Raw genomic sequence first — 22,587 nt, 5'->3', positions numbered from 1 at the left:
CAGAATCGGAAACAGGCTCCAGGCTCTGAGCCGTCAGCCCAGAGCCCGACGCGGGGCTCGAACCCACGGACCGCGAGATCGTGACCTGGCTGAAGTCGGATGCTTAACCGACTGCGCCACCCAGGCGCCCCTGGACTCAGTATTTTTTAAGTGTGCATGCGCGCACACACACACACACACACACACACACACACACAGCACATTCTAGGATTGTACGAAATTTAAAGAATGCTTTTTGTTAAAATTGAAGAGATTATCTGTGCACAACACCCCCCCGCCCCCACCCACCACCAAAAGGGCACTCATTCTTCAGAGAGACAAGTACTGAAGGTGCCTACCATTTTGGGGAAGCCAAAACTCAGCTTCTGGTTCAAGTGTTGAAGGCCTCCTAGCAAGACCAAAGAAAGATGGTGAAGCTAGGAGGCCAGTATGTGCTTCTGACTTGTTCTATCTAGCACAGCCCTCTGGGGAGTTCTTACTGCCTGGGCAGGAAGGGGGTGAGGGTGGGAGGCCTCGAAGTGCAGCTCCTCTGGGGAGGTCTGGTCTAGGACCACCCTAGAGGCAGGAGGAAGCCCACCCAGGGTTTCTCTTCCCTATCAAGGTGCTGGTAGGGACCTTGGTCCCTGCACGCTGGTGCGTGCAGTGACCGCAGTGCGGCTATGGTAGGATCCAGTGGCCGAGAGCCCCACGCAGAATCTGAGGGCCCAAACAGGTAGAACAAACATTACTTCTGCGGTGGCGGTTGCCATCGGTATCCACAGATGCAGTGTCTCGGTGCCACTGAAGAAAGCTACAGGGAGCCATTTAGGGAAGGCCCACCTCTCCTAGCAACACTAATCCCAGTACTTGGGCCACCAGTGAAGCTTGTAGCTCCTAAGCTCTGAGTGTCAAGCAGCATTGTAGGTTCACTCCTCTGAGCCTCACAGCAACTTTTGGGGAAGGTACCATTATTATCCCCGGCTTCAGAGATGAAGCTTTTTTTTGAGTTATTAAGACAAGTGATTAGTTCAAGGTCACCTAGTGAGTCTGGAGTGAGCTGGCATTCGAATATGGGCAGCTGGGCTCCAAGGCTCCAGTATATAATCCTGTTCCATCCAGCCCTTCTGCAATACCCAACACCAGGTATCCTTTGGAGACCTTTGCTCCAGGCAGAAACTTCATCCTATGTTGGCCTCGCACTGGCCTGCTGGTCTCTGAAAAGCTCCCGACAGCCATGGTAATTTTGATTTCCATTTAAGTTTTCCACCTCACGAAGCAGTGCCAGAGAGGGGGAATCTGGTGATAGTTTTTGAATATGATTCATTAACCAACAGCTCGAGGAAATGGAGGGCTTCCTTGCTGCCACCTGACCTTTGTCTTCAGCCTTCCTAATGTTTGCACTGCTGCCCTGACCTCCCAAAGTGACCTGGACTAGCTGGCCTGTTTCCTCATGTGTTCCTACTTCCAGAGCCCAGCTGTCGGCCTGTGCTAGTGTGTCAATTAGTATCTCGAGGGTTCAGGGTGGGGTCTGCAGCCTTTTGAGGAGCATAATCTAACACCAACCTCCAAATTCCTTCTCATAATTGAGCATTCATTAGTTCTGAAGGAACAAAAGCGAGCATTCTCTATTATAAAGCAGAGGTCAAAACCAGTGGCTGTGTTTTGTTTGGCCTGCAGAGTGTTTAAATATAAAGAAATTTCACATAAAAATGCGGATTTCCGGCTTCTCTTGGAAAACGGGAAGAGATGACAGCTCCGGAGCTACTGAGTAACAGCTGTCCCCTTCAGAGGAGGATGTACTCTGGCTCCTCGTCACGACCTGAAGCGTCTACTTGGGCCTGTGTCAGGCACAGATGCCATGCCACTTGCCTGGCCCCTGCGGAAGCCGGGATCAACATAACCCTGTGCTAAAGCCCCATTTCTCTTATTTCTCTCCTTTAAATGCAGAATGGAATGGTTAGGCTGCCCCTCCGATGTGCTTGGCATACCAGTACAGAACTGGGAGAGAATGTTCTGAGAGGGCAGGCGCTGTGCCTTCTCTATCCTGTCCCCAGCACTTGGCACAGGAAGTGCTTGGTACCTAATATGACATTTATCACTTGTTTCTTGTATGGATAGATAAATGAATGACTGGCTCTTGGGAGAGGAGTGAATTTCTGACTGACAAGAAACCTGTTCAACAGCTAACAGAGGTCCGGGCTTATTAATGCTTCAGTAGCTTCCTGAATGACTGATGATGCTCCTTCTACCTTTCCTTGATTTCTTGGGCTATAAAGATCCTCCCTGCTGTCACAAATGACTTTAATCTTGTTTAAAATTCCAGGAGCAAATGTGTTGATGGTTCACTAGGGCTTGGCCAGAAATTTCAAAACAAATAATGAGAAAAGCTGCCCCAGTCAGCTAACTTTTCCTCAGAAGGATGGGTGCGGTATTCTTGAAAAGCACCACGTTCCAAACGTAGATGGAACTACAGCTCACCATCACGTGCAGCCAGTGGTTTCATCAAAGACACAAATGCTAATGCTGTCTTGTGAGTCTGCCGTCCTCCCTCGTTCCACCCCTGGAGCAACATCCAGTGAATGAACTTGGTGAAAAGGCTAGAAACCTCCTTAGCCTTCAATACCTCCCTAGACAGCCTTCTCAAGATCCCTCTGGCCCCTTGAAGACCAACTACAAATGTGGCAGAGTGGCTGGCATGAGGCATCAAGGGGTGAAATCCTGCTGGATGTCATTAGGTTGAACACAGTCATGGGCAGCCTCCACCAGAAGTTCTTGACACAAAGACGGAGTACAGAGTACAGGAGTTTGACCGTAATCATAAGACTCAGTAGTCCTTTCCTGAGAAAATGCGCTCTCAACTTCAAGGCCAGCATAACTCTGGGCATGTAGTTATGAGTATATGCTTAATTAACATCTAGATGAATGAATGAATGAATGAATGAATGAATAGGTGTGCAGCCAAGGGTTTGGTGACTGAGAACTGGGCTCCTGCTTCAGGAGCACAGGTGGGATAGAAAAATTATGAACTCCATGCTCTCCGTAGCTCTAGCTTGGAGACTCAGATTTTTTATCACATTCATTCCTAAGGAAAGTCAAGTGATCCCATCATACATGTTCCGTGAACGTGTGTTGGGACAATTTTTCAAAATAATCCTGAAGCATGCAGACAGAACATTCTTCAGAAATGTCAAATGTCAGTAATAAAACCTTTTGCCTGTTTGCCTCCCTGATAGAAACACTGTAGATTAGGTCACTGATGGCTTTGATGCTACCACGGCCTGAAAGTTCTCCTCCCATTTCCCTCCATCTGGCTTCAGCCTGGACCCTCACATTTCAACTCAGAGAGCTTCCTAGAGGCTGTGATCTAACAGCTGAGTTACTGGTGTTCCAGTGTCTACTGTTGCAAAACAAAATACCCCAAACCTAGTGGTGTAAGGCCATCATTTTATTCTCAGAATCTGTGAGTCAGAATCTCAGGCAGGAAATGGTGGAGATGGCTTTTCTCCGCTCCATGATATCTGTTGCCTCTGCTGAGAAGAGTTGAAAGCTAGAGGCCGGAATCCTTTGAAAGTATCTTTACTCACATGCCTAGTGGCTGATGACGGCTGTCCGCCAGGACTCAGTGGGGCTGTCAGCTAGAATGACTACATGTGGCCTCTCTTTGCAGTCTCTGTGCATGAGCTGGTTTGGGCTTCCTTACAACATGGTGGCTGCTTCCAAGAGTGTGAGATTACTCAGGAGGCTGCCTGCTTAACACGTACACTCCTATGGTACAGCAGAGAGAACACTGGACAAGGAGGCAGGGAAGTTTGGTTTCAGTCTTGGTTCGGTCACTTAGCAGAAGCTGCGTAGCTCTGGCAAGCCAGCTAGTTTATCTACATCTGCATTCTTGCCCATGAAATGGACATGAGACAAGGCAGAGCTGCCGACCTCACAAGGTTGTTTTGAAAAGAATGCTTTTTAAACGGTAAAAAATACATTCAAAATACATACGTAAAAGAAGCATACAGCTAGGACAGGCTGCTATTATAGGATATGATGGGTTTAAAACATGTTTATGGGACGCCTGGGTGGCTCAGTCGGTTAAGTGTCCAACTTTGTCTCAGGTCATGGTCTCACAGTTTGTGGGTTCGAGCCCCACATCAGGCCCTGTGCTGACAGCTCGGAGCCTGGAGCCTGCTTCAGATTCTGTGTCTCCCTCGCTCTCTGCCCCTCCCCTGCTCGTGCTTGGTCTGTCTGTCTGTCTCTCTCAAAATTGTAAGCTCTGTGGTTGTGGCAGTGCACTTCTCCTCGGGTGTGGGCCCAACTTAGTGACTTATGTCAAACAAATAGAATATGGCAGAAGTGACGGCTATCTGACTCGAGAGGCAAAGACCCACAAAGAGTAGCCTCTGCTGGCTTTCACTCGCTCAGATCCCCCACGAGGCAGCATGTGGCAGGGCCCACGTGAGGAGGGGCAGAGGGCTCCCATCAATGGCCAGCACCAACTTTCAGCTGCTGTGGAAGTAACCCACCTTGGAAGCAGATGCCCCGGCCCCAGTCAGGGCTTCTTCCAATGACTGTGGCCCCAAATGACACCTGGGCTGCAGCCTCCGAACAGCCTGAACCCAAAATGCCCAATTAGACTGCTCCCACATTCCTGCCCCGCAGAGACCTGGGAGACAAGGGTTTACTTCTGTTTTAGTTACTGAGTTTTGGGGTAATCTGTTAAACAGCAATAGGTAACTCGTGCACGGAACTAGGCCCCACTGAGCAACTGCCACTGTGACAGTTATCTGACCACGTGACAGATTAGTTTTGATGGCAGTTCATTCTTGCCTGTTCCTAGCGACTAACAACATTTGTGTGTGAAGCGGCAGGCTGAGGGGCCAGGCAGGGAGGGTCTGATTCCACCAATGGTAAGATCGACACTAACCTTACTCTGTCTATATCTTTAAAGTGTTTTTGAAAGCAGGCCTTTGCCTAGTCAGTAATATAACTGCTTTTTAATGTTTATTTTTGAGAGAGAGCATGCACGTGCAAGCAGGGGAGGGGCAGAGAGAGAGAAAGACTCTCAAGCAGTCTCCTCACTGTTAGCACAGAGCCTGATGCAGGGCTCGAGTGCACGAGCCATGAGATCATGACCTGAGCCGAAATCAAGAGTCGGATACTCAACTGACTAAGCCATCCTGGTGCCCCATAACTGCTTTTTTATAAATGGGAAACAACAATAATACAACCCCCAAATCAACAACAACAACAAAATCCCAGCTGGTTGGAAGCCATAATAGAAGCAGAGCCAGGAAACTAGATTCCAGGAAAGTGATCTCCATCAGCACTGACTGAGCACCACCTACCTCTGTGGCTGCGACCTCCCCTATGATCATGCTGTTTATACTTCCAGGGCTCACATTTGACTTCTGGAATCCTTATCTCAACTGAGTTCTTTCTCAGCTGGAGACTGAGGCTCTCTATCCAGCCCTTACAACACATGGTCCTCTTTCTGGCCTGGTTGCCCAAGAAGGGCAATACTTTGCCCTTAGCTAACCACGTTTTCTGCCACAGCCCACCTTCCCCAATCCTTTACTGTGTCTCTGGACCAGGTGCGTGGATGTAGTCGGGTGTGGGGCCTGGGTCTGCAGACAGACAAAGTGTTCTCCAAACAAAAAAAGACTAACTGGCTGGCACAAAGAACAATCTGTATCACTACCTTGTTAATCACCTGCTTTAGCTCAGCTAACTGGCCCCATCACCAAAACACCAAAAAAAAACAGTAGTCAAGATCAACAAAACTCCAGAGATTTAAGGCCTCTGCCAAGGAGTCGGCAGACCCAGCTTCCAGCCCAGGCACTTAGCAGTGGTCGTCACTCCCCCCTTCCCCAAGATCTGAAACCCCCTGGAAGACTGAATTCGAGGCATGGACTATTCAGCACCTACTCAAGATACACCTCTCCTGAGAAACAGTGAGTTTTCCATTTGCTCTGATGCCAACCTGTGAATCCTTCAAAGAATGACATTCAATTCTTCCCTGTACCCCTTGCACACTTTTAAAAAACCTGCTTATTTAAAAGGCATGATGTGTGCCCTCCCCTCCCCCAAGTAACTTACGGTCTTTTCTAGCTCACTGAGTAGAACAACGGTGGCTAAAGTAGCTAAGGAAGATTTAGTGATGTTTTCCTGGAGGCCCCACTCCTATCTTGCCCCAGATCACCCCAGAAGCTTCTGAGGGCAGTGGTGGCTGCAGCGGACACAGGCCCTGGCCAAGGAACAACACAGGCAAGCTGTCACACTTTGTTTTTCTGCTTGTTAAGTCCGAACGCTCCTAATTAGTTACCCTGCCCGCTAATGCCTGGGTGGACAATGGTCCGGGGATCAGGGGTGCTGAGAGGCTGTGAATACAATTCCTTAGGCTGCTGAGGCTTGGAGACTGGTGACTCGGTTGTGGGCACCGAGGCGCTGTGCTCCTGTGGACTGTGGATTCAAAGATGTCAGCCTCGTGTGAAGAAAGGTCATCACCTGTTGCTTCTTCGGTGAAAGGGCAGCTGTGCTGGGTGCCCACTTAGGCTCGGCCTTTGTCTGCTGACAAACAGTGCCCACAGAGAATAACTTTCTCTGATTGTTTGCGTGGTGGGGCAGGGCCGTGCAAGATCACTCACACACTTCCTCAAAGAAGAATTCAGCAAAGCATGTTTTTAAAAAGTGGCCTCAAAATGTCTTAAACATTGCCTTTTAGTGGCTGCACTCACTAGCTAGGGAAGAGTAGATAATCTTCACGGTAGGACCCAATTCTGACAAATGTTTAGGTCACAGAGATGACAATTCCTAAGTCGTATGGGTACGGGGCAAAAAAGTTAACTGAAAAGTCAGCTAGCTGTCTAGGAATGTTTAGTGTGCAGAAAGTTTGCAACAGTAAACAATGTGCCATTATCCCAATACAAAAAAGGTGTAGATTCTTACTTGGTTTTAGAATTCTGTACATTGTTGTTTTATAGAGCAGCATTAGAGTTTGGTTTAGGGGCTAAAACTAGTTTGCTTTTCTTTGGGTACAGAGTGTGCTAATAAGTTTAGGGATAGTGAATGTATCCATCCATCCGTCCATCTATTGATACATCAAATATTTACATGCCTAGTTGCTTAATGTAAGTGTTCACTGCTTTAGCATAAAGCAAGCAGTTCAGACCATTCTAGGCAACTCTGGAAAGGTAGTATGCATTTGATTTACTCCTCTCTCTTTTCGTGGCTCTTAAGTGCTATGGGCCCTCCCCTCTGGCATCCTTCCCACTTTACATCTTCTTAGTAAGTACTCCAAATTCCAGACTGTTCCATCTTTTTTGCATCATCATATCTGTTGAAATATATCTCCTCTTGAATATCATCCTGTGCTTTCACCTTATTAACAAGACAAAAGAACTTGTGACAAAATAATTTATTCTTCCCAGGTAGTATTTTGTATTAACTGGAATCTAAACTGCCTTAACTTGAAGGTAAGATCTAGTTTGAAATTGAGGGCTGGGGGAAGGTGGATGATGGGGAAATCAGCTCCTCAGATTGTCCCACAACAGGGGGGTGCGTGTTGGGGGGGTAGGTGGTAGGCAGTGGAGGGACTCGATGGGAGGGGCTGCTCTAACCAACTGCCTCACCCATGGGATCCTCCAGTATCCTTTCTCATGAATCATTTACAAATAGAATCATTCAATGCTTAGCTTACATATGCCCCAAAGGTGAGTAACACCAGAAGAGTTAGTCATTAATATACATTTTTAGGTTTTGTCACAAGAGCACAGGTAGCTAAAATTTAGAAGTTAAATCTGACCTTTCCTTTCAGCAAACAGAAGGAACTTGAGAAGAATTCTCCTATCACTTACACAGTCTGAGGAATGAGCTATTAAACCAGGGTTCTGATTTGTTCCTTAAGAGCAACAATAATCCCTTGAATGTTAACTTACATATACTAATGTATTCTATTGGTAAAATGTGGAATTTTCCTATCAGCAATGTAAGTAAGAAGACGGTCTGTCACGTACTTTACAGGGAAAGGGGAGAGCTACTGCAGAAAGCTAATGCATTGAGAGTTATGGTATTGTTCCTGCTGATTCCTTGGGGCTTATCTTTTTATCATATCCCTATCTTAATTTAGCCTTTCCATGGATTTGTGAAAATGCTGGACAGACAGAAAATAACAAGACACAAATTATTTTCTACTTCCCCCTCTTGAAGTATCAAAGCAGGAGAAAGCTTTTAAAAAGCAGTGCCTCAGTTTCCCCCATTCAAAACATGCCTCAGTACTTGTTCATTCATTGATATATGCTTAGTCCTTGTCTGCCAAATCCTTTATAAGGAACTGCTCTGTCATTTAAAAAAACAAAGCAAACACTGCAATCACACCTCCTGAAAGAAAGCTTCTGCTTATGATTCTATTTGGATCAGTCAGTGAAGCATCTGACTCTTGACTTCAGCTCAGGTCATGATCTCATGGTTGCTGGGATCAAGCCCCATGTTGGGCTCTGTGCTGATAGTGTGGAGGCTGCTTGAGATTCTCTGTCTCTCTCTCTCTCTCTCTCTCTCTCTGTCTCTCTCTCCTCCTCCTCCTCCTTCTCCTTCACTGGTCACATGCATGCATACCTGCTCTCCCTCCCCCTCTCTCAAAATAAACATTAAAAACAATCAACAATATATTATGTTAGACTTATATTCAAAGAACATGGATTGAATAAATTTCTCTAACTATCTATCCTGGAGAGAAATTCACCTGAAATTCTAGACTTAAGAAATGATGGGCTCCAGTCAGTGCCCCTCTGAGTTCCTAGGTTTTGGAGAGCCTCCGCCCCTGTCTTTTGCTGTCCTTGGACCTGCTACAAGGCAGGAGGAGTACGTGGTCCCATCTTCTGTGTTGCATGTTATAATGCTGCCAACTGATTATAGTCACGTAATGACTGTGTTGTTCAATTACTACCTTTATGAGGTGCTAGTAAAACCCAGTGAGCAACTTAATCACTGGTGAAATAAACAGACAACTGGGGACTCGGTACCAGCATGAGCTATAACCTTTGTCAATAATTGGCACTCATTGGCCAGCAAGCAGGCAACTACAGCTCCCAGAACAAGTGCAGGGAGCCTCTTCCGCTAAGCAGGGTCGGTCTGTGCGGTTCATCTCCTCACACCCAAGTGTACAGATGTAAAGAAGAATGTGTGTAAAGGAGGCCACTAAGTTTAGAAAATGAGAAGCGGGGAGCAATTGGTCTTGAATGTAACATCAGAAGCATTCAGGTAGCTTGAAATCTCCAGCCACATTGTTGAACTGAGTCTGTCTCCTCAACTTTGGGATTGTTACTTATATAAATGAAAACAGAGATATGAGAAGGAAGCAAATTTTTTGAACCAGAATTCTTCCAGCACCTTTATCTTAGGTATTACTAGTGTTTTGTGTACTTGTTATTTTAAGATTATAGACGCTTAAATCGTAAGTCCCCCTTTACCATGTTTCTTAAATTCTTGTTTGATTTTTGGTGATGTCCACACCATCACCAAATTCTTACCTTGTTTGATTTTTGGTTGATGTTCACATTTTGTTTTTTAAATAAGAGCTAATGGGAAAAATCGAATTCACTGAGGAGCAATCTGTGGAGAGCAGTCTATGCCTTTAGGAAGGATATTTATGTTATTGTCATTCAAGGTGTCTAAGTCTTCAGTTACTTCCTGTAGCGTACCTTCTACCCCCTGCAAAATTTATAAACTGAAGTTCATTTTTCTGTAGTTATTTGATGTGCTAGATCTGCTTTTATAGAAACCTTTATTTTAGGAGTGCAGAGGGAAATGAAATGGGGGGGAAATAACTTTAAAACTCCTAAAGCTGACATGAAACGGGATGACCGTACAGCCACACACAGGACAGAAGGGGACAGGACAGCACAGGGCTGGCAGCTCCATTAGTTAGGCTGGACTGCCTGCTGTCACTCACACTCTGTCACAGACCAATAGTGCATTTTTTTCTCCTCTTGTGCTCCTTTCTCTTACGTATTTGCAAGAACAGTCTGGATTCAGAAAACATGCCTGAAACTGAGAAACTAAGAGAAAATGGGGTGGAGGTGCCCTTCAGTACTGATAGCCTAGATGCGGACAGATCAAAAGCTAAATTCAATTTAAACCACCTCAGGCAGAAAAAGTAATTGAATTAAACTTCCTCTAAATATGATAAGTCTGAGGATCTTAAAAACAGGCACAAAGAACCAGGTTAGAGTGAGCTGTTGTGTATTAAATGGATGCACAGAGCTCTAGCCATCCCCCCAACCCAGGGAGTTTGATGAGCTGCTGATTGCCCCTATCACTTTACTACTGAGGCTGAAAACTGATTAAGCTGCTTATGGGGCTCCAGGGGCTAATGGTCCAGCCCACCAGGAATACTGCTGTCACTGACTTAAGTGAGCTGCGTGGCATATGTGGTTTGATTATACAAGGGGGCGGTGCGGGGGGAGTCTGCAAGGCATAGGGAAGCTTTAAATAGCAGGCTTTATCATGCCAAATGGATACACTACTCTGATACCCCAAAATGAATATGGAATTGTTCTGATTCCTTCTCTTCATCTGGTAACCATTTTTGAAAGGCTTCCTCAGGGGTGCCTGGGTGGCTCAGTCAGCTAAGCCTCTGACTCTTGATTTCAGCTTAGGTCTTGAGATCAAGCCCCACGTCAGGCTCTGCACTGAGAGTGGGGCTTGCTTGGGATTCTCTCTCCCTCTCTTTCTGCCCCTTCCCTGCCTGCATGGGCATGCACTCTCTCTCTCTTTCTCAAAATAAGCTTTAAAAAAAAAAAGGCTTCCTCAAAAACTACTCACCCATTCTATTTTTTTTTTAATTTTTTTTTTTAACGTTTTATTTATTTTTGAGACAGAGACAGAGCATGAACGGGGGAGGGCAGAGAGAGAGGGAGACACAGAATCGGAAGCAGGCTCCAGGCTCTGAGCCATCAGCCCAGAGCCCGACGCGGGGCTTGAACTCACGGACCGCGAGATCGTGACCTGAGCCGAAGTCGGACGTTTAACTGACTGAGCCACCCAGGCGCCCCGTCACCCATTCTATTTTAAACCACCCTTACAAGACTATGTCCATGCCTTTAAACATACTTCTCAAATGGGTTCTCAGATACTATGATCAAGTGAAGTTCTAGAAAATAGATAAGTGTATAATAGATATTTTAATCAATTCTTCTCCTTGAACACCACTGGGCAATTGTAATATACCTTTTCCCACCCCAGCCAGCAGATCATTGCCGCTCGATTAGGTAGTAAAGGGTATACAGGACTGAAGAATAGAACAAGCTGATATGTGCAAATAGGTTAAACTTGATGTACACATGGAAATTAAAACACTCCTATTCTCTCAGATCGTTCCAACTAAATGCTCTAAAACTACTACTACCATTTAAAATAACTTTCCTCCCTCAGACTGTACAAAGAAAACACCAAAGTCTGAAGTTAAAAAAAAAAAAAAACACAAAACACTTTAAAGTCTTGTAAAATGACTGAAGGATCTGAACAGTTTTTAAGCGGACCTTATTTCTGTGGGCAAAACCCACAGCAGAGGACAACGATGATAAACAAAAGAACAGAATCAGAACAATTTGAGATGCTTAGGAAGTTGTTACAATTATCTTTTTAATTGACTCTTGAAAGAATGAATAGATATATGGAAAGCTTTTAGCGTCTAAAAGCTTCTTAGGCAGTGAGTTGTTGATTTAAATGATTAACCAAAGCTTAACATAGTCAGGACTTTGGGTTGAACAGAAAAAATACTGGTTTTCATCTTGGTTGCTAACCTGGTCAATCATTAAAAGGACGAGCACTAATAAAAGTTTTAAAAGATGATTTTGACTCTTATATGATTTCTTATGTTTTATTAAACTTTAAGGTCCTCCCTTAAGTGACTTAAGCACAAGTCAAAGAGTTTCATACAGTCATTGCCTTTCAGATGTTCTTTCTTTGTATAATTTTTTATTGAGATATAATTCACATACCATAAACTTCACTCTTCCAAAGTGGGTTTTAGTACATTCACAAAGTTGTGCAACCATCACCACTATCATTCCAGAACACCGTGGTCAGCCTCAAAGGAAACCCCCAGGCCATCACTAGTCATTCCCTTGTTCTCCCCAGGTGCTGATAACCACTCATCTGTCTACTTTCTGTCTGTGGATTTGCCTATTTTGGACATTTCATTTAAACAGAATCATACATATATATTCTTTTCTGTCTGGCTCCTTTCAGCATGATGTTTTCAAGATTCACCTATGTTGTAGCATGTATGTTGCTCCTTTTCATGGCCAAATAATATTCCCTTGTGTGGATATATAGCATTTTGTTTATCTGTTCACTAGCTGATGAACATTGGGTTACTTCTATTCTTTGGTATTATGAATAATGCTGCTCTGAACACTGGTATACAAGTTTTACATGGACATAAGTTTTCAATTCTCTTGGGTATATTCTAGGAGTGGAACTAACTGCTGGTTCATACTGTAACTTGGTTTAACTTTTTGAGACCACCAAACTGTCTCCCAAAGTGGCTGTACCAACCAGTTCACATTCCCACCAACAATGTATGAGAGCTCTGGTCCCTACATATCCTTGCCAACATTTCTTATTGTCCTGTAATATTTTTTATAGTAAATTTTTTTTCTCATTCTGAGTAGAAACTGATTATCAGGGCTTATGAAGAAACTACCCCAATGATGGCAGAATTCAGTACCTATACCATAATCAACAAAGACACTTTCCCAATGAGAAAAGAGCAATGAAATGGCCCTTATGAGTGCTTACCTGCTGCAGATCAGCGAGGGAATACAGGTGGATCTGTTGAAGGAGGTATTCTCTGGGGAAAATTCTGAAAACAAGGACAGAAAGACAAATGAACTGTGTTGACTGCCACAAAACACACTTTTCCTGATAAGTTTCAAAGTCTCATTCAAGATCCCTTTCCTCTACCTTCTTCCCTTTGCACCAACACTCCTCCTCCCAACAGTCTCTGAGGAAACTGTAACAATACCCACCCTTTTTCTTTCTAACAGATACTAAGATGGAAGTAAAAGTTTGGTCTTTGATTTCTTTTCTTTTTTTTTTAATTCCTTAATGAGTTTATTTCAGGACAAAAAGAAGTAATGCTCTTTTTTTTTTTTTAATTGAAGTGTAGCTGACATACAATATTCTATTAGTTTCAGGTATTTAACAAAGTGATTGAATAGTTATATACATTATGAAGTGATCATCGTGATAAATCTAACTACCATCTATCACCATACAAAGTTGTTATGTATTAGTAACTACATTTCCTGTGCTGTACATTGCACCACTGTGTCTTATTTTATAACTAGAAGTTTGTACCTTTTAATCCCCTTCCCATCTATCATCCTTTACCCCACCCCCTCCCCTCTGACAACCACCATATTATTCCCTGTGTCTTTGAGTCTGTTTCTGTTTTGTGTGCTTTTTTTTGGTTTCCACATATAAGTGAAATCATACAGCATTGGTCTTTCTCTGTCCTATTTCACTTAGCATTATACCTTCTAGGTCCATCCAAGTTTTTGCAAATGGGTAAGTTTCATTCTTTTTCATGGCTGGGTAATATTCCATTGTATGTAGATATTACCTCCTCTTAATCCATTCGTCTACTGATGGACATTTAGGTTGCTTCCCTATCTTGGCTGTTAAAAATAATATTGCAATGGATGTAAGAGTGCATATTCTTTTCAAATAAATTTTTCCTGTGGATAAATACCCAGAAGTAGAATTGTTGGATCATATGTTTTAGTTTTAATTTTTTGAGGAACCTCCATACTGTTTTCCATGGTGACTGCAGCAAATTACATTCCTATCAATAGTACACAAAGGTTCCCTTTTCTCCATATCTTCACCAACATATGTTACTTGTCTTTTTTATCCTAGCCATTCTGACAGATGTGAGGTGATGTCTCATGGTGGTCTTGATTTACATTTCCCTGATGATTAGTGATGTTGAGCATCTTTTCATGTGTCTGTTGGCCATCTGTATGTCATCTTTGGAGAAATGTCTTCAGATTCTTTGCCTATTTTTTAATTGATTTGTTTTTATGATATTGAATTGAGTTCTTTATATATTTTGGATATTAATCCCTTATCAGTTATGTAATTTGCATATCTCTTTTCCCATTCAGTAGGTAACCTTTTTGTTGATGGTTTTCTTCACTGTGCAAAAGTTTTTTAGTTTTATGTAGTCCCATTTGATTTTTTTGTTTGTTTTTGCTTTTGCTTTTGTTGCCTTTGCCTGAGGAGACAGATCCAAAAAAAAATAACGTTAAGATCAATGTCCAAGAACCTATTACCTATGTTTTCTTCTAGGAGTTTCGTGGTTTCAGGCCTTACATTTAAGTCTTTACTCCATTTTGAGTTTATTTTGTATATGATTTAAAAAAAATGGTCCAGTTTTCCCAACATCATTTATTGAGGAGATTGTCTTTTCCCCATTGTATGTTCTTGTTTCCTTTGTTGAACATTAATTGAACATCTAAGCATGGGTTCATTTCTGGATTTTCTCTTCTGTTCCATTAATTAATGCATTTGTTTTTGTGCCACTGCCATTGTATTTTCATTATGATAGCTTTGTAGTATAGCTGGAGATCAGGGCTTTGTTCTTTCTGAAGATTGCTTTGGCTACACAGGGTCTTTGTAGCTGCGTACAAATTTTAGGATTACCTGTTCTAGTTTTGTGAAAAATAGCATAAGTATTTTCATAGGGATTCCACTGAATCTGCAGACTGTAGGTCAGATTTGGATATATGGACATTTTAACAATATTATTTGTTCCAGTCCATGGTATGTCTTCCCATTTATTTGTATTAGCTTCAATTTCTTTCATTGGTATTTTACCATTTTCAGCGTACAGGTGTTTCATTTCCTCAATTAAAGTTATTCCTAGGTATTTTTTTCTTGATGCAACTGTAAATGATATTGTTTTCATAATTTCTTTCTGATAGTTATTAGTGTATAGAATTGCAAAAGATTTCTGTATATTAATTTTGTTTCCTGCAACAGTACTGAATTCATTTATTAGTTCTAATCATTTTTTAGTGGAGTCTTTACGGTTTTCTATACATAGTGTCATGTTATTTGCAAATAGTCACAGTTCTACTTCTCTTTTCCAATTTGGATGCCTTTTTTTTTCTTGATTGTTATAGCTAGGACTTCCAATACTATGTTGAATAAAAGTGGTAAGATTGAGGGGCACCTGTGGGGCTCAGTTGGTTGAGCATCCAACTCTTGATATTGGCTTGGGTCATGGTATTACAGTTGTGGGATCAAGCCCCACATCATGCTCTGTGCTATGTGCAGCCTTCTTAGGATTCTCTCTCTGCCCCACCCCCCCCTCAAAAGTAAACAATAAACATAAAGAATTTATTTTAATTAACTAATTAATTAATATAATTTATTGTCAAATTGGCTAACATACAGTGTATACAGTGTGCTCTTGGTTTTGGGGGTAGATTCTCGTGATTCATCGCTTACATACAACACCCAGTGCTCATCCCAACAAGTGTCCTCCTCAATTCCCATCACCCCTTTCCCCCTCTAATGCGCCCGCCCAAATCAACCCTCAGTTTGTTCTCTGTATTTTAGAGTTTCTTAAGGTTTGCCTCCCTCCCTCCCTCTCTGTTTTGTAACTATTTTTTCCCCTTCCCTTCCCCTAGGGTCTTCTGTTAAGTTTCTCAAGTTCCACATTTGAGTGAAAACATGATATCTGTCTTTCTCTGACTGACTTATTTAACTTAACATAGTACCCTCCAGTTTAATCCACATTGCTGAAAATGGCAGGATTTCATTCTTTCTCATTGCCAAGTAGTATTCCATTGTATGTATAAACCACATCTTCTTTATCCATTCATCAGCTGATGGGACATTTAGGCTCTTTCCATAATTTAGCTATTTTTGAAAGTACTGCTATAAACATTGGGGTACATGTGCCCCTATGAAATAGCACTCCTGTATCCCTTGGATAAATTCCTGGTAGTGCTATTGCTGCATCGTAGGGTAGTTCCATTTTTAATTTTTTGAGGAACCTCCACACTGTTTTCCAGAGTGGCAGCACCAGTTTGCATTCCCACCAACAGTGCAGGAGGGTTCTCATTTCTCCACATCCTCACCAGCATCTGTTGTTTTCTACGTTGTTAATTTTAGCCACTCTGACTGGTTTGAGGTGGTATCTCAATGTGGTTTTGATTTGTATTTCCCTGATGATGAGTGATGTTGAGCATGTTTTCATGTGTTGGTTGGTCATCTGGATGTCTTCTTTGGAGAAGTGTCTATTCATGTCTTCTGCCCATTTCTTCACTGGATTATTTGTTTCTTGAGTGTTGAGTTTGGTAAGGTCTTTATAGATTTTGGATACTAGCCCCTTATCCAATATGTCATTTGCAAATATCTTTTCCCATTCTATCAGTTGCCTTTTAATTTTGTTGATTGTTTCCTTTGCATTGCAGAAGGTTTTTATCTTGATGAGGTCCCAGTAGTTCATTTTTGCTTTTATTTCCCTTGCCTTTGGAGACATGTTGAGCAAGAAATTGCTGTGGCTGAGGTCAAAGAGGTTGTTGCCTGTTTTCTCCTCTAAGGTTTTGATGGTTTCCTGTCTCACATTTAGGTCTTTCATCCATTTTGAGTTTATTTTTGTGTATGGTGTAAGAAAGTGGTCCAGTTTCATTCTTCTGCATGTTACTGTCTAGTTTTCCCAGCACCATTTGCTAAAGAGATGGTCTTTTTTCCATTGGATACTCTTTCCTGCTTTGTCAAAGATTAGTTGGCCATACATTTGTGGGTCCAATTTTGGGTTCTCTATTCTATTCCATTGGTCTATGTGTCCGTTTTTGTGCCAATACCATACTGTCTTGATGATTACAGCTTTGTAGTAGAGGCTAAAGTCTGGGATTGTGATGCTTCCTGCTTTGGCTTTCTTTTTCAGCATAACTTTGGCTATTTGGGGTCTTTTGTGGTTCCATACAAATTTTAGGATTGTTCTAGCTCTGAGAAGAATGCCTGTGCAATTTTGATTGGGATTGTACTGAATGTATAAATTGCTTTGGGTAGTACTGACATTTTAACAATATTCTTCTAATCCATGAGTATGAAATGTTTTTCTATTTCTTTGTGTCTTCTTCAATTTCCTTCATAAGTTTTCTATAGTTTCCAGCATACAGATCTTTTACCTCTTTGGTTAGGTTTATTCCTAGGTATTTTATGGTACTTGGTGCAATTGTAAATGGGATCAATTCCTTGATATCTCCGTTGCTTCATTATTGGTGTATAGAAATGCAACCGATTCCTGTACACTGATTTTATATCCTGCAACTTTGCTGAATTCATGTATCAGTTCTAGCAGCTTTTTGGTGGGATCTTTTGGGTTTTCCATGTAGAGTATCATGTCATCTGTGACAAGTTAAAGTTTGGCTGCTTTGCCAATTTGGATGCCTTTTATTACATTTTGTTGTCTGATTGCTGAGGCTAGGACTTCCAACACTATGTTAAACAACAGTGGTGAGGTGAGAGTGCACATCCTTGTCGTGTCCCTGATCTCAGGGGGAAAGCTCTCAATTTTTCCTCATTGAGGATATTAGCTGTGGGCTTTTCATATATGGCTTTTATGATGTTAAGGTAGGTTCCTTCTGTTCGGACTTTCTTGAGGGTTTTTATTAAGAAAGGATGCTGTAGGGGCGCCTGGATGGCTCAGTCGGTTGGGCGGCCGACTTCGGCCCAGGTCATGATCTCGCAGTCCATGAGTTCGAGCCCCGCGTCGGGCTCTGTGCTGACAGCTCAGAGCCTGGAGCCTGTTTCGGATTCTGTGTCTCCCTCTCTCTGACCCTCCCCCGTTCATGCTTTGTCTCTCTCTGTCTCAAAAATAAATAAACGCTAAAAAAAAAAAAGGATGCTGTATTTTGTCAAATGTTTTTTCTGAATCTATTGACAGGATCATATGGTTCTTATCCTTCCTTTTACTAATGCGATGTATCACATTGATTTGTGAATACTGAAACAGCCCTGCAGCCCAAGAATGAATCCCACTTGATCATGGTGAATAATTCTTTTAATACGCTGTTGAATTCGATTTGCTAGTATCTTGTTGAGATTTTCTGCATCCATGTTAATCAGGGATATTGGCCTGTAATTCTCCTTTTTTTTGTGGGGTCTCTCTCTGGTTTGGGAATCAAGGTAATGCTGGCTTCACAGAATGAGTCCAGAAGCTTTCCTTCCATTTCTATTTTTTGGAACAGCTTAAGAAGGATAAATGTTAACTCTGCTTTAAGTCTGGTAGAATTACTCTGGGAAGCCATCTGGCCCAGGACTCTTTATTTGTTGGAAGATTTTTGAAAACTGATTCAATTTCTTCTAGACTAGTTATGGGTCTATTCAAGTTTTCTATTTCTTCCCATTTGAGTTTTGGTAGTGTGTGGATATCTAGGAATTTGTCAATTTCTTCCAGATTGTCCACTTTGTTGCCATACATTTTTTCATAGTATTCTCTGGTAATTGTTTGTATTTCTGTGGTGTTGGTTGTGATCTCTCTTTCATTCTTGTTTTATATATTTGGGTCCTCTCTTTTTTCTTTTTGAGAAGTCTGACTAGGGGGTTATCAATTTTGTTTATTTTTTCAAAAAACCAGCTCTTAGTTTCATTGATCTGTTTAATGTTTTTTTGTTGTTGTTGTTTTTTGGGTTTTTTTTTTTGGATTCTACATTGTTTATTTCTGCTGTAGTCTTTATTATTTCTCTTTTTCCACTGGCCTTGGGGTTTCTTTGCTGTTGTGCTTCTAGTTCCTTTAGGTGTGCTGTCAGATTTTGTATTGGCGATTTTTCTTGTTTCTTGAGATAGGCCTGGATTGCAATGTATTTTCCTCTTAGGACTTCTTTTGCTGCATGCCAAAGGGTTTGGACTGTTGTGTTTTCATTTTCATTTGTTTCCATATATTTTTAAATTTCTTCTTTAATTGCCTGGTTGACCCATTCATTCTTTAGTAGGGTGTTCTTTAACCTCCATGCATTTGGAGGTTTTCCAAACTTTTTCTCATGGTTGATTTCAAGTTTCATAGCATTGTGATCTTAAGGGTGCATGGTATGATCTCAATTCTTTTTGATTTATTGAGAGCTGTTTTGTGACCCAGTATGTAATCTATTCTGGAGAATGTTCCATGTGCACTCGAGAAGAATGTGTATTCTGCTTTTGGATGAAAAGTTCTGAATATATCTTTCCAGTCCATCTAGTCCAGTGTATCATTCAAGGTCACTGTTTCTTTATTGATTTTCTGCCTAGATGATCTGTCCATTGTTGTAAGTGGAGTATTAAAGTCACCTGTTGTTACTGCATTCTTATCAATAAGATTGTTTATGTTTGTGATTAATTCATTTATATATACAGGTGTTCTCAAATTGGGTGCATAAACATTTATAATTGTTAGCTCTTCTTGATGGATAGACCCTGTAATTATTATATAATGCCCTTCTTCATCTCTTGTTACAGCCTTTAGTTTAAAGTCTAGTTTGTCTGATATAAGTATGGCTACTCCAGCTTTCTCTTGACTTCCAGTAGCATGATAGATGGTTCCCCATCCCCTCACTTGCAATCTGAAGGTGTCCTCAGGTCTAAAATGAGTCTCTTATAGACAGCATGTAGATGAATCTTGTTTTTTATCTATTCTGATACCCTATGTCTTTTGTTTGGAGCATTTAGTCCATTTACATTCAGCGTTATTATTGAAAGATATGGATTTAGTGTCATTGTGCTATCTGTAGATTTCATGCTTGTGGTGAGGTTTCTGGACCTTTGCAGTCTTTACAGCATTCCACTCACAGACTCCCCCTTAAGATCTCTTGCAGGGTTGGTTTAGTGGTCACGAACTCCTTCAGTTTTTGTTTGTCTTGGAAAGCCTTTATCTCTCCTATTCTGAATGACAACCTTGCGGGGTAAAGGATTCTTGGCTGCATAATTTTCCTATTCAGCACATTGAATATTTCCTGCCACTCCTTAATGGCCTGCCAAGTTTCAGTGGACAGGTCTGCTACTACCCTTATGTGTCTACCCTTATAGGTTAAGGCCCGTTTGTCCCTAGCTGCTTTCAGAATTCTCTCTTTATCTTTGTATTTTGCCAGTGTCACTGTAATATGTTGTGGAGACCTATTCTTGTTACATCTGAAGGGAGTTCTCTATGCCTCCTGGATTTGCATGTCTGCTTCCTTCCCCACATTGAGGAAGTCCTCAGCTATAATCTGTTCAAGTAAACCTTCTGCCCCTTTCTCTCTCTTCTTCTTCTGGAACTCCTATGATACAGATATTATTATGTTTCATTAAATCACTTAGTTCTCTAATTCTCCCCTCATGTTCTATATTTTTTTTAATCTTTTTCTCAGCTTTATCATTTTCCATAATTTGAATAAAAGGCTTAAGAGTGAGGGGCGCCTGGGTAGCTCAATTGGTTGAACTTCCAACTCTTGATATTGGCTTGGGTCATGGTCTTGCAGTTGTGGGATCAAGCCCTGTGTCAGGCTCTGTGCTAGTGTGCAGCCTACTTGGGATTCTTTCTCTCTTTCTGCCCCTCCCCCCATCAAAAGTAGACAAAGTAAACATTAAAAAAATTTTTTAAAAAGTGGTGAGAGTGGGCATCTTTGTCTTGTGTCTAATCTTGAAGGAAAAGCTTTTAGCTTTTCACCATTGAGTATGATGTTATTTGTGGGTTTGTCATATGTTGCTTTTATCATGTTGAGGTATGTTCCTTCTAGACTCACTTTGTTGAGTTTTTATCGTAAGTGGATGTTGAATTTTGTCATGCTTTTTCTGCATCTATTGAGATAATGATATAATTTTTATCCCTCTGTTTATGTGGCTTATCATGTGGATTATCTGTGTACTTTTGGATATTGAAACTTCCTTGAATCCCTGGAACAAATCCCGCTTGATCACTGCCTATTATCCTTTCAATATATTACTGAATTTGGTTTGCTAATATTTTGTTGAAGATACTTGTACGTATGTTCATCAGTGATACTGGCCTGTAATTTTCTTTTCTTCCTTTTTCTTTTTCTTTTCTTTTTCTTTTCTCTTTCTTCTTTCTTTCTTTCTTTCTTTCTTTCTTTCTTTCTTTCTTGACTGTCTTTGTCTGGTTTTGGTATTAGGGTAATGCTGGCCTCATAGAATGTGTTTGGAAGTACTCTTCCTCTTCTATTTTTTTTTTTTTTTTTTTTTTTTTGGCAATAGTTTGAGAAGGATAGGTGTTAACTCTTTTTTAATGTTTAGTAGAATTCACCTATGAAGCCATCTGGTACTGGACTTTTATTTGCTGGAAATTTTTGATTACTGATTCAATTTCAGTATTTATAATTTGTCTATTCAGATCTTGCATTTCTTCTTCATTCAGTCTTAGAAGATTGGGCATTTCTTGGAATTTATCCTGACCTTTGACTCTAATGCAATCCACGGTGGGTTAGAACATCAGGTTTCTTGCACTAGTTGTGTCTCTCACAGGTTGTGTCATCTCAGGCAAATCCTAAAACCCACCTAGCTCCAGCTTCCTCAATGTTGAATAAAGACTACTGAACATGATGTCTTTAAATATCTTTCCAGTTCTATGCCTAAATTACTAGATTATGGAATTGAGAAAATCGGTGTGGCAACCTGTGTGTCTTTGTCTAAAGGGTTTTATGGCTTTCTTTTAATGGGGACAATGGTGCTTGATATCACATTAATGAACTATCCTCTTGCATATATCATGACGAATTTTAGTGCATAGGTACAGATGGGACTAATGGGGTGAAATATTTCATATTGGGATTCCCTGACAGAGTCTAATATATTTAGCTGCTGTCAATTTACAGTATCTGGATAAATGACTGTGAACAGAGAAAAAAACAATGGATTATGGACAAAAATCATACCAAAGTATAGACGGTTAGAACCCTCCTGACCAACACACATACATCCCAAAATAAAACTCATGGTGCCAGCATTTTTTTTCTGTCTTTTGTGGTACTGTGCGATTTTTTTTGTATCCTAAATAAAACAACCAATTTATTCAATTAACGTTTATAACTGTCCTCTATATACCAAGCACTGTGCTAGGCACTAGGTGGACAATTGTGAATAAGACATTCCCAGTAATAAGCCAAGGAGAGTTAAGTGAGGAAAAGATATATAAACTGTTAATTGAGAATGGTAAGTTATGCACAGGATACATATTTTTAGAATGGTCTGGCATGTTTGACCCCAACCCTGACTGTCTATTAAAATCAGTTGGGGGAGATTTTAGAAAATAACGGGGCATAAGCATGGGTAGAACTCAGAAATCAGTGTTAAATGAAACAAAAATTCTCCTGGTGACTAGTGCAGCCAAGGTTTAGAATCCCTGAGCTAATATCCAGCTCATTGGGAAATTTATTATTCAGTCTTTCAATTATGCATGCATTAATAGACAAATCCTAGAGATTAAATCATTCCTTCATCCTTCCATTCATCTTTCTATCTATCCAATACTGATTAAGCACAACTATGTGTCAGCCACTGTACTAAGCCACTGAAGAAAGGGCACCTGTTAGATAAACTCCTTCCCCCATGGAGGTCTGGTACAGGCATATG

At 41.4% G+C, this 22,587-nt stretch overlaps 1 protein-coding gene across 13 annotated transcripts in view; it reads right to left on the bottom strand.

Moving 5' to 3' along the window:
- Positions 1 to 22,587, bottom strand: part of PLEKHM3 (pleckstrin homology domain containing M3) — a 199,590-nt gene that overhangs the window by 67,278 nt on the left and 109,725 nt on the right. For 11 of the 13 annotated variants that reach the window (XR_009255797.1, XR_009255803.1, XR_009255800.1 and 8 more), the window contains one exon: positions 12,769 to 12,832. Coding sequence is in view for 10 of the 13 variants with exons in the window: in XM_058707215.1 (XP_058563198.1) it covers positions 12,769 to 12,832 (64 nt within the window). In the remaining 3 variants the exon portion in view is untranslated. Of the gene's footprint in view, positions 1 to 8,589; positions 9,676 to 12,768; positions 12,833 to 14,146; positions 14,249 to 22,587 lie in introns of those variants that run through there. The other 2 variants (XM_058707224.1, XM_058707264.1) reach the window with 2 other exon arrangements.

This window comes from Neofelis nebulosa, chromosome 2 (genome assembly GCF_028018385.1).
Source record: "Neofelis nebulosa isolate mNeoNeb1 chromosome 2, mNeoNeb1.pri, whole genome shotgun sequence".
Taxonomy (NCBI): domain Eukaryota; kingdom Metazoa; phylum Chordata; class Mammalia; order Carnivora; family Felidae; genus Neofelis; species Neofelis nebulosa.
The sequence above is the reverse complement of the archived record's forward strand: the minus strand, read 5'-3'. Positions and strand labels throughout refer to the sequence as shown.